Here is a 13,505-nt window from a genome sequence, read left to right on the forward strand (position 1 = left end):
TGACACAAAGATTTGGACTGGAAATCCATGTGAAGCCAAGGTGGGTGCCTGTAAAAGCAGATGTAGTACACCTGAGCTCAACACCCAGTCTTTTTATATATGGTCAGAGGGGAGAAATGAGCACTTCTGTGCAGTTCATGTCATCTTCATGTTAAAGTTAAACCAGGTCTCTTAGGAGTTCCTGTTTCTCAGTTTACTGAAGAAAGCTGTGGGTGCTGTCAGATGGATCTATGTGTCGGAGATGTCTAATGACCTGTGGGTGAATTTCACTCTCCAGATATGATTGCAACTGCTCATAACAGAGGCAGGGACAGCCCCCTTATTCCACCATTAGAATAAATATCTGAAATCTAATAATAAGTAAATATAATAAATATTTGAAATAAATTATAAAGGTATTATAAATAAAATTATAAATAAAATTCTAGAGATATAAGAAATTATATAGTTATATAATTATATAATAAATGTATTTATAAAATATAATTTTTTATTATTATAAAGATATAATAAATATCTGAAACCTAACAAAAAACCTCTGAAACCCCACGGAGTGTGGGTCGGATTTTCAGAAAAGGTAGGCTTAGCAATTGTGTACCTGGGAGTAATTTGTACTTGCAGCTTCTGTACCTTTTAAACTGTAAATGTACCCTTCTAATTACCTTTCATTTGGATCTGTAATTGTCACAAATGAGTATGCAAATACAGTTTTGAGTGTCCATGCAAACAGTTAGAAGGTCTGGGGAGTAGTTCTGATATGTGGCTTTGACTGGATTTTTACTTAAACTCCTTAAATTCTGGACCTGTCCTTGTGCATGATCTACTACTGTGCATGCTCTGACCCATGGAAGGGTCTGACTTGAAAATACATTAATAAAGTAAACAACACAGGTTTTTCAAGTTATTTTGGTGCTTACTGATACAGATACAAGTACTGATGTAATATTTTCAGAACTTTTAGGTTGCCACTTTCTATTCAGCCATGTTGTTTGAAGCAGAACCTTGGTGTTGTGAAAATCTTTCTTCCACTGCTGTATATGTAGATGTGACTCCTGCTACCTGTGCTGGTGGAACTTTTCCTTGGCATAGAGGGGTTTTGCCATGCATCTCCACCAGCAGTACAAGCACATGGGGCTGGACTAATGCCCTTCTGAAAAATTTGTCCTGAAACTGAGTAGAAGCATAAGTGTATAAAACATAAATGTGAATCATCTAGTGATTTTTGGGGGGAGATTTCGGTACTAAAGGGGAAGCAAAAAAGCAGTCAGAGGGTTTGTTTGACATACTAAATAACATAGCAGAATTCTTCAAAAGGCCCTAGAGGAAGACACACAGGAAGAGCTGTGTCTGATACATGAGCATTTGTGTTTATTTCTTATCTGTCGTCTACATCCCTCTTCTTAATTCATCATGTTACCTCCTCTGGCATTAGAAACATAGTAGCTTTCTCAGAGGGAAATGGGAAGATTAGTTAGTTAATACATAGTTTGTGAGAAACACAGCTGAATAGTCAGATCCGTTTTTTGAACTCTCCAGAAAGTTCCCCCCCCCCCCCCCCCCAGCATACTGAAAAGTAATTTGGCTTTGATCAATATAAAGCAGTGATGTGACACAGTTCACATGACACTTCACAAAAACTCCTAATCACTTAGATCAGAAATTTTCAAAGAAGCAAATGTCCGTGCCTTAGTGCTTTGAGCCTGCCATGTAGAAATTAACAGGCATTCTTGAGCCGGGTAAAATGTTCTGAGGCAAACTACTTTAATCTTTGACCAGGGTTTCACATTCTGCCACGTTTCATTTTTCAAACGGCACCCAGCTGTCCCCTACAGGCATTCTTCATAAGGGAAGTCTGTTAGCCTGTAGCTGGAGAAGGATTTCTCATTCTGTTCCTTTCCTTTCATGCAGAAAGAAATACAGAATAACTATTGAGAGACGAACTCGACAGGAGGACTGTAACATGGGGAAACATCGGCAGTTACGTGAAGACTCCATTAGATCTCATTTTTCTGCTGCATAAAGAAGAAGCTGAAAAAGAATCCCATTCTTCCTAGGGAAAAGAAAGAATCAGAGAAAAGGACACAACCAAAGACATCAGTGTAAAAAGAAGAGGCTCTTGAAGAACTCACTCTTTTAAGCAGTAATTTTGTCTTAATTTCTTTCAGAAGCTCAGGAATGATTTACTAATCACATTATGCCGCATGGCCTTTCATCTCATGAGAAAAAAAAATTATGCAGTTTGATGTTATAGGATGTACTTAATATGTAAAGACAATATTTCCTAAGGCTATTAATGCTAGCAGATCTTGGCTGATGGGGAATGCCTCATTTTGTTCCCTTTTTTTTTTGTTTTAATATTTTTTTTTTTATTAGCTTCTACCACCTTCTTCCATATTTGCATCTCACCCATGGGTATCAAATATGGTTTCAGAGGCACAGGTGCTGGCTGCTGTCAAAAGGTAAAAAGGGATTCGTTTGGGGTATGATCCTGCATCACTGAATCACTGACATAGATAACAGGGGATATGAAATTTGGTGTACGGGCCTTAGTTCTGGGAGGGAACTGGCACTTGGTTGTAATTATTTCCACTGAGAAAGTCAGGCAGGTGGAAACACACAAACCATTCTTTCCTTGTTTGTGTGGCATCACAGTCAAAAGCACTGTTTCTCCCTCTTAGCTGGTGGGACTTAGGAAAATCTCCAGTGAAGGATGAGGAGTTTCACATGTGTAAAATAGTGACAGCAAAGACAGTCACATCTCTGGAGAGGACTGATTAATTCCTCAGTCTTATATGTGCTTTGTCACACTCTTTTCTGTCCACTGCCATGACTTTTCAGGGGGGCAGATGTAGTCCATGTTGAGCCTGCTCCTGTTCCCAGTGAAGTCAATGGCAAAATCCCATTAACTTCACTGAGCACGGGACTGCACCCATAACTGTAAATATGAAAGTATTTGTATAGCTGATGCAATTCAAAAGGGGATTTTTTTTTTGTATGTAAAAATGACATTTCATGCTACCATTTTATTTTTTAGGATATTTTTTAATCTTGTATTTTTCTATTAAAGTATCTATTTTTGCTTTGGTAGGATCAAAAATTAAGGAAGAGGATGTTTTGAAGACATATTTTTTATGATAGGAGCAATATGCAGGGAAAGTCAACAGCTGTAAAGACACTTTAGAACCAGTATTTAGGGGAGGAGAAATGATTTTGTGGATGGTAGTAGACTTTTTGCCCCACATTTTTCTCCAGGCATGTGCAACAAAGAGTTACTTAAAAAACACAAATGCAGTTATTGAATTGTCTATGTGATGATCACCCTGATGCTGTAAATAATGCATTTTTCACATGTTTAAGAGTCCTATAGAAGTAAGATTTAACTATCCATGTGTGTACAATTAAACACCCAAGGAACTACCTTCAGGAGTCATGTGTTAAAACACTATTTGAGGCTGACTTTAATCCTGCTGCCATCAGTATCCCTGGAAATTTTGCCATTTATTTTACTAGGAGCAAAACTGAATCTGTGTTGAATTAGCTACTGACAGGTTATTTTATACTAGACAAAGGAGAGCTTTGCACTTTCTAGTCTACAAATGAACAGTACTTACTGTAAATGTGATGAAGACGACCCATAAAAGTATTGCCAGTGGGGATACAGAGCTGTAACTATGGTTCTTAAGAGTCCATTAAATATTTTGGTTTATTCTATTCTGATTTCATAAGCAAAGCTTTCTGGTCTCAGCAGCTCTAGTCGGACTTGAAAGTTAATCTCAAAACTGTCTCTAAAGCATGATTTCTACAAAACTTCTGTGCCCTAAAAAGCCAGACTACCAATTCTGAGAAACCACTTGAGACACCTGGGAGTGAAGAACAAGAACTTTACTGTGCCTGCTTTCTGCTGCTTTTTATTTCTTGTTGGACATGTATTTTTTCCTTATTCAGTTCACTTTATTCTTAGCCTATGGAGGGTTCATCATCACCTGCCCTTGTGATACACTGTCCTATGTCCCAGGCAGCCACAGGGCAAAGCTTCGTGGCTGTCAGGGCAGCTCCAGTACAGGAAGTCAATTTCCAGCACCCCATTTCCCAGTCTGGGCCTGTGTCCCTCCTACAAAGGTGCTTTAGCCAAAGCAGCACTGATCAGGACACTGAAAGGACAGTTTTCAGAAATATTCTCCTTATTTTCTGGGCACCAGAGAAGGATGGTATTCTCTTTATATCATGGGCACCAGAAGTAGGCTACAGCAGCAATCATACTGCTATGGACTTGGAGAGGAAAAAAGACTTCCTGATTATTTTCTGGATTTTTTTTCCCCCCAAGCAGTTGAGTTTATCTAGCCCCTGGGCAAGCTTAAGGCTTGGGACATTTTTTTAGATACTTCTCAAATCAATTTTGATCTACTTCTGGTTTTGAAAATAGGCCTTTCAGGATTTTGACTTTATTTTACCCATTATGATTACTATGCCACAGAAAAAAGGCAAGGAAAATTTTTAAATGTGTGGAGAAAAGAGGATATGATTAGAAGCATAAGCTTTTTTGGAAATTATTTTTGTTGTGACTTGCTTTGCAGTATGCACTAATACTCAAACAGTGGCTAGTTAGGAATCAAGACATTTGTGTAGATGTGCATTTTTCCTCTGCCATGCACAGCTGAGTCACACCAGAAGACAGGGAATCTGGCTGGGACAATAAATTCTCAGGACAATGTATTTATTATGTCATTTTATGATACCTATAAAAAAAAGAAAGTATAGTGAAAGGTCATTTTTATAATAAAAAAAATATTAATTCTGATCCTTTAGAACTCTTGCTTAGGGTTTTAAATCATGACCTCAGGAAGTGTTTCTTTGATGTCTGTTGTTGGATGCTGACCTAGGCTTAGCCAAAACTGCATCCCAGCACCTCCCAAGGGGTGAACCTTCTTTGCACCTTAGAGCATTTTGGATCAATGGGGTTTAATGTTTGCAAATCAATGCACACAAATGTATGCGTTTTTCCCATGGAAGTGTGGAGATCATTTAAGACATTTCACCTAAGTAGATTCCTTCACAGCATAAATAAACTTGCTCTTCTTAGCTGCCTTTCACAGACCTTTTGCTAATAGTTCCCAAGTCTTCCATGGACCATAGATCAGAAGCTGCCTTAAGTTTAGATTATTCAGCAGAGAGATTCTTTACTGGCTAATGCACTTTTCCTTTCTGGTTCATCTGCATTAGCTCAATGCCACAATGTTTAGGCTCCAAACTCTGTAAGGGAATGTGTAATCAAAATAATAATAATTGATTATCAAAAGAGCTTTCAAAACCTACATTTTTGGCTTCAACAAATTGCCCATAATACAAATATACATCTGTATTACAGAGAAGCACAAGGAGACCCTTGACTCAGCTCAGCACTTCAGAACACACTTAAAATATGCTCAACTTCAGCTTCTAAGTGCTTTGCCCACTTGGGACCAAAGGGTATGACCCTGGCCATGGCTGAACCAAAGGGAGATTGGCCGTGTGCTTGAATTTAAGAAAGGCTGGCTATGTATATTTATTGCTAAATTTTACAGCTGTGCCTGTTATATTGAAATTGAGCTAGTGGTTCATACTCAGTTTGTCAAAGTTTGACAAATTCTGCTAATTCAGTATTTATTAAAATTACTAAACAGTCATCAGCTTAATTTTTGATTCACCTCAGAATCCTCTTCCTGAGGGTTCTATGGACAGTTTTCCTGCCTTTTTACCCTCATAACTTCAACACCCAGGCTTCTACTGCAATTGACAAAGATGAAGCAGAACTTTCTGAAGTATTGTGATTTAGTTTCCTGAAACCCACGGCTGCAGAGTCAGATGTCTAGGTCCTGTGCCACTGGTAATTCTGAAACCTTTGTTTATGGACAGTTTGTGTGTTCTGAGTTGTCTGTGACTACTACCATCCCTGGTTAACTACCAGCTCCTGCTCTAGTATGCTTCATTGAAGACCACACCCAGCGGAGCTCTGAAAACATTCAGTCTTTGCTAAAACTTGTGAGTGTGATTGAGAGCACCTTGGAAGATTGTGGACAGAATTCAGTTTATTAAAGAGTTGTATTAATTAATTTCTGAAAATAAACCATGTTGATCTATTTTCAATTTGCTCTTAAGCAATGCGCCATTGCATTATTGGGAGTATTTTATTGGGGTTTTCCAGTGGAGAGTTATTAAGGTGTAGCTAATGCTTAGAAAACATTTGTGCTGGACAAAATAAAGAGTGTTCTCCCTGACATATTTTACTGGGAGGTTGATCTCTGATTCATTTTTTGGCTTAGAATTGCAATCACACATTAAGCTGACAAAAAAACCCCTCTTACTGATTCAGTGGAAGTAAATTCGGGCCCTCAATGAGTTTCCTCAGGCTTGAAGCAGTTCAGAGTGAGTTTCTCAGCTTTGCAGTAGAACAGGCTGCATCAGCCTTAGCTGACCTTGGCTCCAGTGATGTTTTCAGCTCATGAATGCCATAGTGCTCCTGGAAAGCCAAGAATAGACATCAAAGACAGGAAGCTAATAGTCCTGGTCATAAATTTCTTTGGCAATTCAGTCCACCTTTTCCGGAGCTCAAGACAGTTCCACATCCTTCACTGCCCTCCTCTGTGCTTCAGAGTGTAGCCATGTGGGCATTCTGGTTCTTTCAGTGAAGCAGTCAAGGTTATTTTTCCTCATTTTCTCGAAAAGTAGAGTGAACAGCCTTTATTTACCCTTTTTTTTTTTTCATAGTCTTTTGTCTAAGTTCAGAAGTACTTTGAAAAGAAGACAGCCATTTCCCATCAGTTAGTCAGAAATGCTCCTTCTTCACTGAGAATGTTGGTTTTTATGTCATTTCAGACATGGTTCATTGCTGGACACTGCTCAGCTGTCAACACACCTTGTGTTGCTCCATGGCTATGCCAGCTACTATCTGAGTTCTGGACCTAGAATTACCTGTTGGGGTTTTTTTTTTTTAATCCTTATTGTATTTGCTATAAAATGGTGTCAAGTCTAATGACCACCTTCCCTAAGGCAGGGCACATGGGAACAGACATACCCATTTCTAGTGGTACATTAGCTTTTCTGTTGGTTAGCAACGTGCCTTAGTAACTCACCTCACAACAGTGAGCTGTAAAGGGACAAATTTCCAGGTGCATGTTTTGTAGGAGTCAGTTTTAGCCCTTTTTAGAAACAAACAAACACAGGCGTTCTTCTTGGAATGTATTTTTAAGGACATGCTGGGAAAAATTTTGCTTTCAGGTGTGTTGTGTGTGTGTGTCACCTCTCCTCCTTCCCCTTTCTTTCTCGCTGTTGAAAGCACAAAAAGATTTGTATGTGTGTGTAAAACCTTTCAAGTGGAAGCATGGAAGAGTTTGCACTGTGCATATCCCTGCTTAGAGGCAGAAATTAATGCAGATGGCTTGAGGGCTGAATTGTTTTTCATTCTCAGATACCTTTTAACATCTGAACTCTGAGACTGATGGAAAATGATTGTTGAAATTAAAACAAATAGCTGTTTGTGGGACTTCAGACCTGGCTGTCTGCAGGGTCAGCAAGCTGTGCAGCAGGCATTGGTAGTGTCTGTTCTCTTCTAAAGAATAACAACAGAAAGCCTGAGCACTGTGGTTTGCCCCACAGAAGCCTTAAGTCTGTCATAAATGCAGCTCCCTCTTTATCTCACACATAGAGGAAGAAAGGAAAAAGGTTAATGTTGGACCTTTAATGGAATTATTGCTGGTTTTGATCAAGAAGATAAGGCTGCCACAGTTTTGAGGCTTTCTTGGGTTAGTGTTTAGTTGTGTCCAGTGTATCACTATATAGACTTTCATTATGCAATTACTTCTCCCAGAATTTACATTTTAGAAGGTGCTAAGTGACATAAAACACATTTACAGTACAAAAAACTTGTGGAAAAGGAGAGGCTTACAGTTCCCTCAAAATTTCTCACAAACCCCTAAATTAATATTCGGAATCAAAGACAAATTACTCTGAGTAATCTGACACTGTCACAGTTTGTGTGTTACGCTATATTCAGAAATGTTAGCTGGATTCATTCAATGAAAAATCTTTGAAAGGTTAAAATCCACTCTGTATGAACTGTTCCTTGGTGTTTCTGTCATATGAATGTTTCTAGAGGACACTTGAACAAGCAACAAAAATGTACCAAAATGGGTATTTAAAAAAAAAAAAAAAATCTTATTTTAGGGGTTTCTTTTGTAATGTCAACTGGTATGCATAGGGAACACACAATTCTGCCCCCCACACCCCAACTACAAGCACAGGTTTTGCTGATATTGTGCACTGGCAGCAGGCACAAGGAGCTCAGCCGTGTTATTTTCTACTTGGGGATTGTCTGGACTTCTCTTTCTCCCAGAAAAGAGAGTCTTAATGTGCAGGTCTGAAAGTGCTGAGAAAACCTGGAGAGGTGGGATGAAGGCAATGGTCAGAATTTGCTGTATTTCTTGTGCATAGGGTGTAACAGTCAAAATCTAACAGGTCTCAGGATAGACACTGTGGACAGAAACTTTGTCCCCCTTTTTACGGTGATGCTGTTCTCTATTAATGGAAAAATACTGGACAACAAAGAAACCTAGTACCAGGTGAGCAGAAAACAAAAGGAAAGCTGCACAGTGTATTGTACTGATGTAAGTAGAACTATCTGCATATAATGTGATTTTATTTATTGTTGTTTTTGTGTAGAGGAGAGTGTGTATTCATGACTGTGGATATAACCTTTGTTTATTTGTGTAATGTGTTTTATTTCTTCTATGACTTGGTCATTTAAAATATCTACATTCACTGGTGTCCTTTGACTCTTTAGTCTGTGCATTTTCTTTCACACTTTTTAAAAATGCAAGAATATCACATAACCTAAATTGTAACAAAATGTTTCCATTAAAGACATAGGAATATGTTATCACCTGTTTCTGTGGTGTCTTTTGTCATCTATTTACCGCATGGTCTGTTCCACATAAGAAAGTATTGTCAGACAGTACAGAGTTAATAACAGGAGGGTTATTCTTGGTCTAAGAAACTGTATAAGCCACTGATTTTAATAATGCTTAGCAACTGATTAAATCAGGAATCAATCTAACCTTTCCTTGGGACGAAAGCTCAACTGTTGTATTTTGAGATCTGGGAAAGGTTTTCATCAGTGAACTCCAAATGAACTTTGAATATTTTTGCGTTTATTCTCAGTTGTCTGGAAATACAAGTAATTAAGAACCAAACTATTGAAATGCATTGAAATCTTAACTAGCAAGCATTAATTTTTATAGCCTGCAGAGGGACAAAACTTATATATTTCACTAAGTTACAAGTTCATTTCTTATCGGCAATCTTATCAAAATTGGGGAATTTGATTCTGTTTCTTTCCTGTGTTATAAAATACAGTCTTCACATTATCCTGTTTTGTCTACCCTTGTGCTTTCTGTATGCATGTATCTGTTGGAGAAATGTTGCCAGATTTAAGATCTGTGTTTTGAGAGTATGCCAGACCTTTATAATCTGAAATAACTGGAAATGAGTGTGAGGAAGCAGAATCTGATCACACTCGTATCAAAATTTCAAGTATTAAGAATTCACTGGAGAGTCGATGGAGAGATAAAAACATCCTCTGGGTTAGCTATGGACCCTTCTACAGCCCAGGAAAGGAAAAAAAAAGCAGAGTAAAAGCACAGATTTTTAGAGGCCCATTCATTGTGCCTTTCACTGGTAAAAACCTAAATATGTCACTACATTTAATTAACTCTATGCTCAAAAAAAAAAATAAAAAATACTAGTTTTTTACAGCTGATTAAAAGTCCAAAGTCATTAATCTTCTGAAATTGTAGAAGATATTCCCAATATTTGTTAGACTTGAGCTTATTTTAAATCTGCCTCCTTATAGATACGCTTATATGCACATTTTACAAATAAAAATTACTCTTTCTCCTGCTTTTGCTTGATGGTTATGCTTTGATATCTTCATCCCATTACAGACAGGAATCCTCTGTAAGTACCTAAAATTTTTCCCAGTATTTCTGTATAAAGCATCATAGAAAAATTTTACAAATAGGCTTTTGTGTTCTAGATAACTCAGTTAACATTAAAGGTGTTTTGGGAACAAAAGTAGATGTTTTACATGACACATCTCCAGTCTCTTCTAGCAATTTAAGATTCAGGTCAGGGTAAGCTAAAGATCAGTTTACTAATACTTGCTAATTTTCTAAATTTTCTAGAACTGAGGGTAGGAATGGTTGATGCTTTAACCCTGCTATCTTGTAGGGGCACATCTTCAGGGAAGACAGCAGGAAGACAGACTTTTGACATCTTGCCTTCCTTGACAGCAACTGAAAAAAGTCTCATCAACTTTTCTAAAATGAAGTTTTCTCTCAGTCCTGGGGATATTTTCACTCAGGCATGAGAGATCAGTGACTGAATTTATGTTCAATACATGACCCTCAGGCCCACACGTCACCACCTTCACAGAGACAGGACTGTCTTCCACTGTCACTAGATTGATTTATTTTTTTTTTTAATAGCTTATCCTTCAAAATAAATGATAGATAAACATACATCAACATTTATGAAACTGTTCATCCAAATGTGTCAGGGATCCCTTTGTTAGAGAGCATCAGCCAGTCTGACAGGTAAAAATGTCATTTAGTGAAATTACTTAAGGCAGTTGATCTTCAGTGGTAGCAACTTTTGGATATCATTTTAGATATCCTGAAACCTAGCTGGACACATTTTTGTGGCTTCCTTAGGAAACTATTTCTTGAAGAACATTCATCACATTTCTGAAAAATTGTGGTGGCATTTGAGCCAAATCTTGGTCTTGAACCTCAGCCAATGTTTTCTTGAGTTGAAAGAGCACTGCCAATAAAAAGTAATTGTACAACTGACAGAACCTCTTTTCTTTCCTCCTAGGAATAACCATAATTTGCAATCTCTAAAGCCTGTATGAGCCAAAAAGAGTCTCCCTGTGTACATATGGTACTCTTGGTAAGTCTTTCTGTGTCATTTGAGGGTTGGTTTGATAGTCTTTAGTCCTCAGAAAAAAATAATCATATTCCCCTTTCCCCAGTTAATTGTTCTGGGAAGTCTGGCACTTTATTATCAGTGTCAATTACTTCTTGACACTGCCATTTAATTTAGGTTTTTGATACCTGTGTATGTAGCTCAAAAATAAGATGATGGAAAAAATTGTAGCTGTGTATTTATAGTTGTCCAGAGCAGGAGACATAGGAAGCACATGTCTATGTAAGCTCTGGTTTTCTCCCACCTGTGTTTTTGTGATATGAAAGCAGTCCAGGTGCCAGCTGCTCACTACATGAGCACCTCTGAAGGCCAACAACCACCACTGTGCTGTCTGTCAGCCAGCAAGCTTCCCCTTTTGGTGTCTAGCAGGCTAAAAACACGCTTAAAAACCATATAAAGCACATAAGAGAAGGGGTGCTTGTGCCTCTTCCTCCTGTCTTGCCTGGTGTTAGAGCAGTAGTGGAGACTACTGCTGGAGGAAACTCAGCATCCTTCATTTGGATGAGGTACACAGTACTGCAATCATTCTGCCTCCTCAGACAAAAAAACATGCTGTTTGTAGAACAGTGTGTACTCAATTTACTGTTGCATAAAAAATGAGAATGCCTCAGGTAAAGGCATTTAAAAATAATTTCCCCGTAATCTGAATGCCTAGATTACCAGATGACAGCAAACATTTCTCACCTTTTATTACTCTTTCTGCAGCAGAGCAATTTTTTGTCATTATTTAACCTTCAAGGGGGAAGAGTGAGAAGACAGGCTCCACTGTAGCACAGGGGCATTTTGACAGAAACATTGATTTAAATCCCTCTTAAACCCTTTCAGAAGAAAGGTATGATCTGGCACTTGCTACATCCCTGGTAACTAGTATTTATTAAAATGACAGTATTAGGAGCAGTCCCTCTGACTGTGACTTAATGTGTCCTGGCCAAGTTAGATCCCTGAATCAAGGACTGGAATAATGTCTCTGCCATCTGAAGAGGGAGCAGCCTGCTCCCATAATGAAGAATTTCAGATAGTGAGAAGGTCCTGGCAGCACTGTCCCTGGCCTTGCACACATGTATAAACATGTATAAAATACATGTATGAACATGTATAATCCCTGCTAAACAAGATTGCCAGTAACCATTTTGCTTGGGCATTCTCAAAGCATGGAGTACCCTGAGACTCCTCTGCAGTATTTGGCTGCATGTACAGGATGGAGGGTCCAGAGGAGGAATTCACTGACTAAATCCTGCTGTGCAAGATTTCCTCAGAACAAATGAAAGGATCCTGCTTGCTCCTGTTTGGTTACTGCAGAGTTTCATGAGAAATCAGCTGAAATAACAGCATAAGAAATACCTTCCTTACTTATGAAAAAATACTTAAAGAAGTATCTCTTATGCTCAGACATCAAAGTGTCTATATAAAAATAAAAATAAAAATAAAAATAAAAATAAAAGCAAAAATAAAAATAAAAACAGATTGATAAACCCCTCAGTTTGGTGAAGGACTACAAAAAGCACAGCAACAGCCTGATGAGTACAGGAAATTAAACTGGAGGACTCCGGCTACTGGGTAATGATGAGAAAAAGGCATATTGTAGATTGAGGAGGTGAGGGCTTTAGTCTGTTCTCAGGATAGATTTACCAGAGCATGGAACTGGCCAGTATCCAAACTTCTACCCTTCTGGGGTAGAGAGAAATGTGACTTTTTACTGGGTCCTGGGCAGTTTCAGGGAAGAAATAACAGTCTGTCAGGAAGGCACCAAAATGTTTAAAGAATGCAGATAATCTCTGGCTTTTTGCATGCCTTCTTAAACAGAAATAAATGTCAGAACCACCTGGGATTCACCCAGCACCAGTTATAAATATGAATAATGGAGTAAGGACATCAAACAAAGGAAAATGCAGGCTATGTATCAGGAAAAATTGCATAAGAGTGTGATCTATTAGCCCTCGTGCACTCCTCCCAAAGGGGGTGGAGGTAGAATTTCTGTTGCTCGAAGCAATAAAACCCCAGGCCCTGGGGAGTGTTCTGCAGGAAAAATCCCACACTGGCTGGAAGGATGAGGTGATTTAATGGGTGGTCATTTCCACCTTCAAATCTCTTTTATGTACATGCCAAGGTGCCTTTAGTGACAAGCTGCAGTTCAACGCCAGAGCTGAAGGCAGCCTGGACACAGCTCGAGAGGGTGGTTCAGAAGTAGTAGACAGGAAAGGAGGTATAGAAAGAGGAGTGGGGGTGTTAATTAACTGAGACAAGCCAAAGTGCATAAAAAATTTTCCAGTTCAGTTTGGGATGGGAACTGAGGCTGAAATGAAGAAAGAGTGGTTAAGTGATCCCATCATTCCTTAAATATTTATGGACACATGTCACATGTCAGTGGCAAGTATGTTAAAGTCTTATTAATATTGCTTTCCTTAGTCAAGACCTGACAAATTAATACAGATATTAAGGGTTTTTGCCTTGGACACAGATACCACTTCTCTGTAACCCCTTACCTGGGT

The 13,505-nt window shown here is 38.5% G+C and overlaps 1 protein-coding gene across 2 annotated transcripts in view; it reads left to right on the top strand.

Moving 5' to 3' along the window:
• Nucleotides 1-8,911, top strand: part of NPR3 (natriuretic peptide receptor 3) — a 45,446-nt gene extending 36,535 nt beyond the window's left edge. For both annotated transcript variants that reach the window (XM_086869867.1, XM_086869868.1), the window contains exon 8: nucleotides 1,909-8,911. In XM_086869867.1, the coding sequence (XP_086725993.1) occupies nucleotides 1,909-2,020 (112 nt within the window). In that variant the 3' untranslated portion in view covers nucleotides 2,021-8,911. The remainder of the gene's footprint in view (nucleotides 1-1,908) is intronic.
• Nucleotides 8,912-13,505: the final 4,594 nt, after the last annotated feature.

Source organism: Cyanistes caeruleus, chromosome Z (genome assembly GCF_971803275.1).
Source record: "Cyanistes caeruleus chromosome Z, bCyaCae1.hap1.1, whole genome shotgun sequence".
NCBI lineage: Eukaryota > Metazoa > Chordata > Aves > Passeriformes > Paridae > Cyanistes > Cyanistes caeruleus.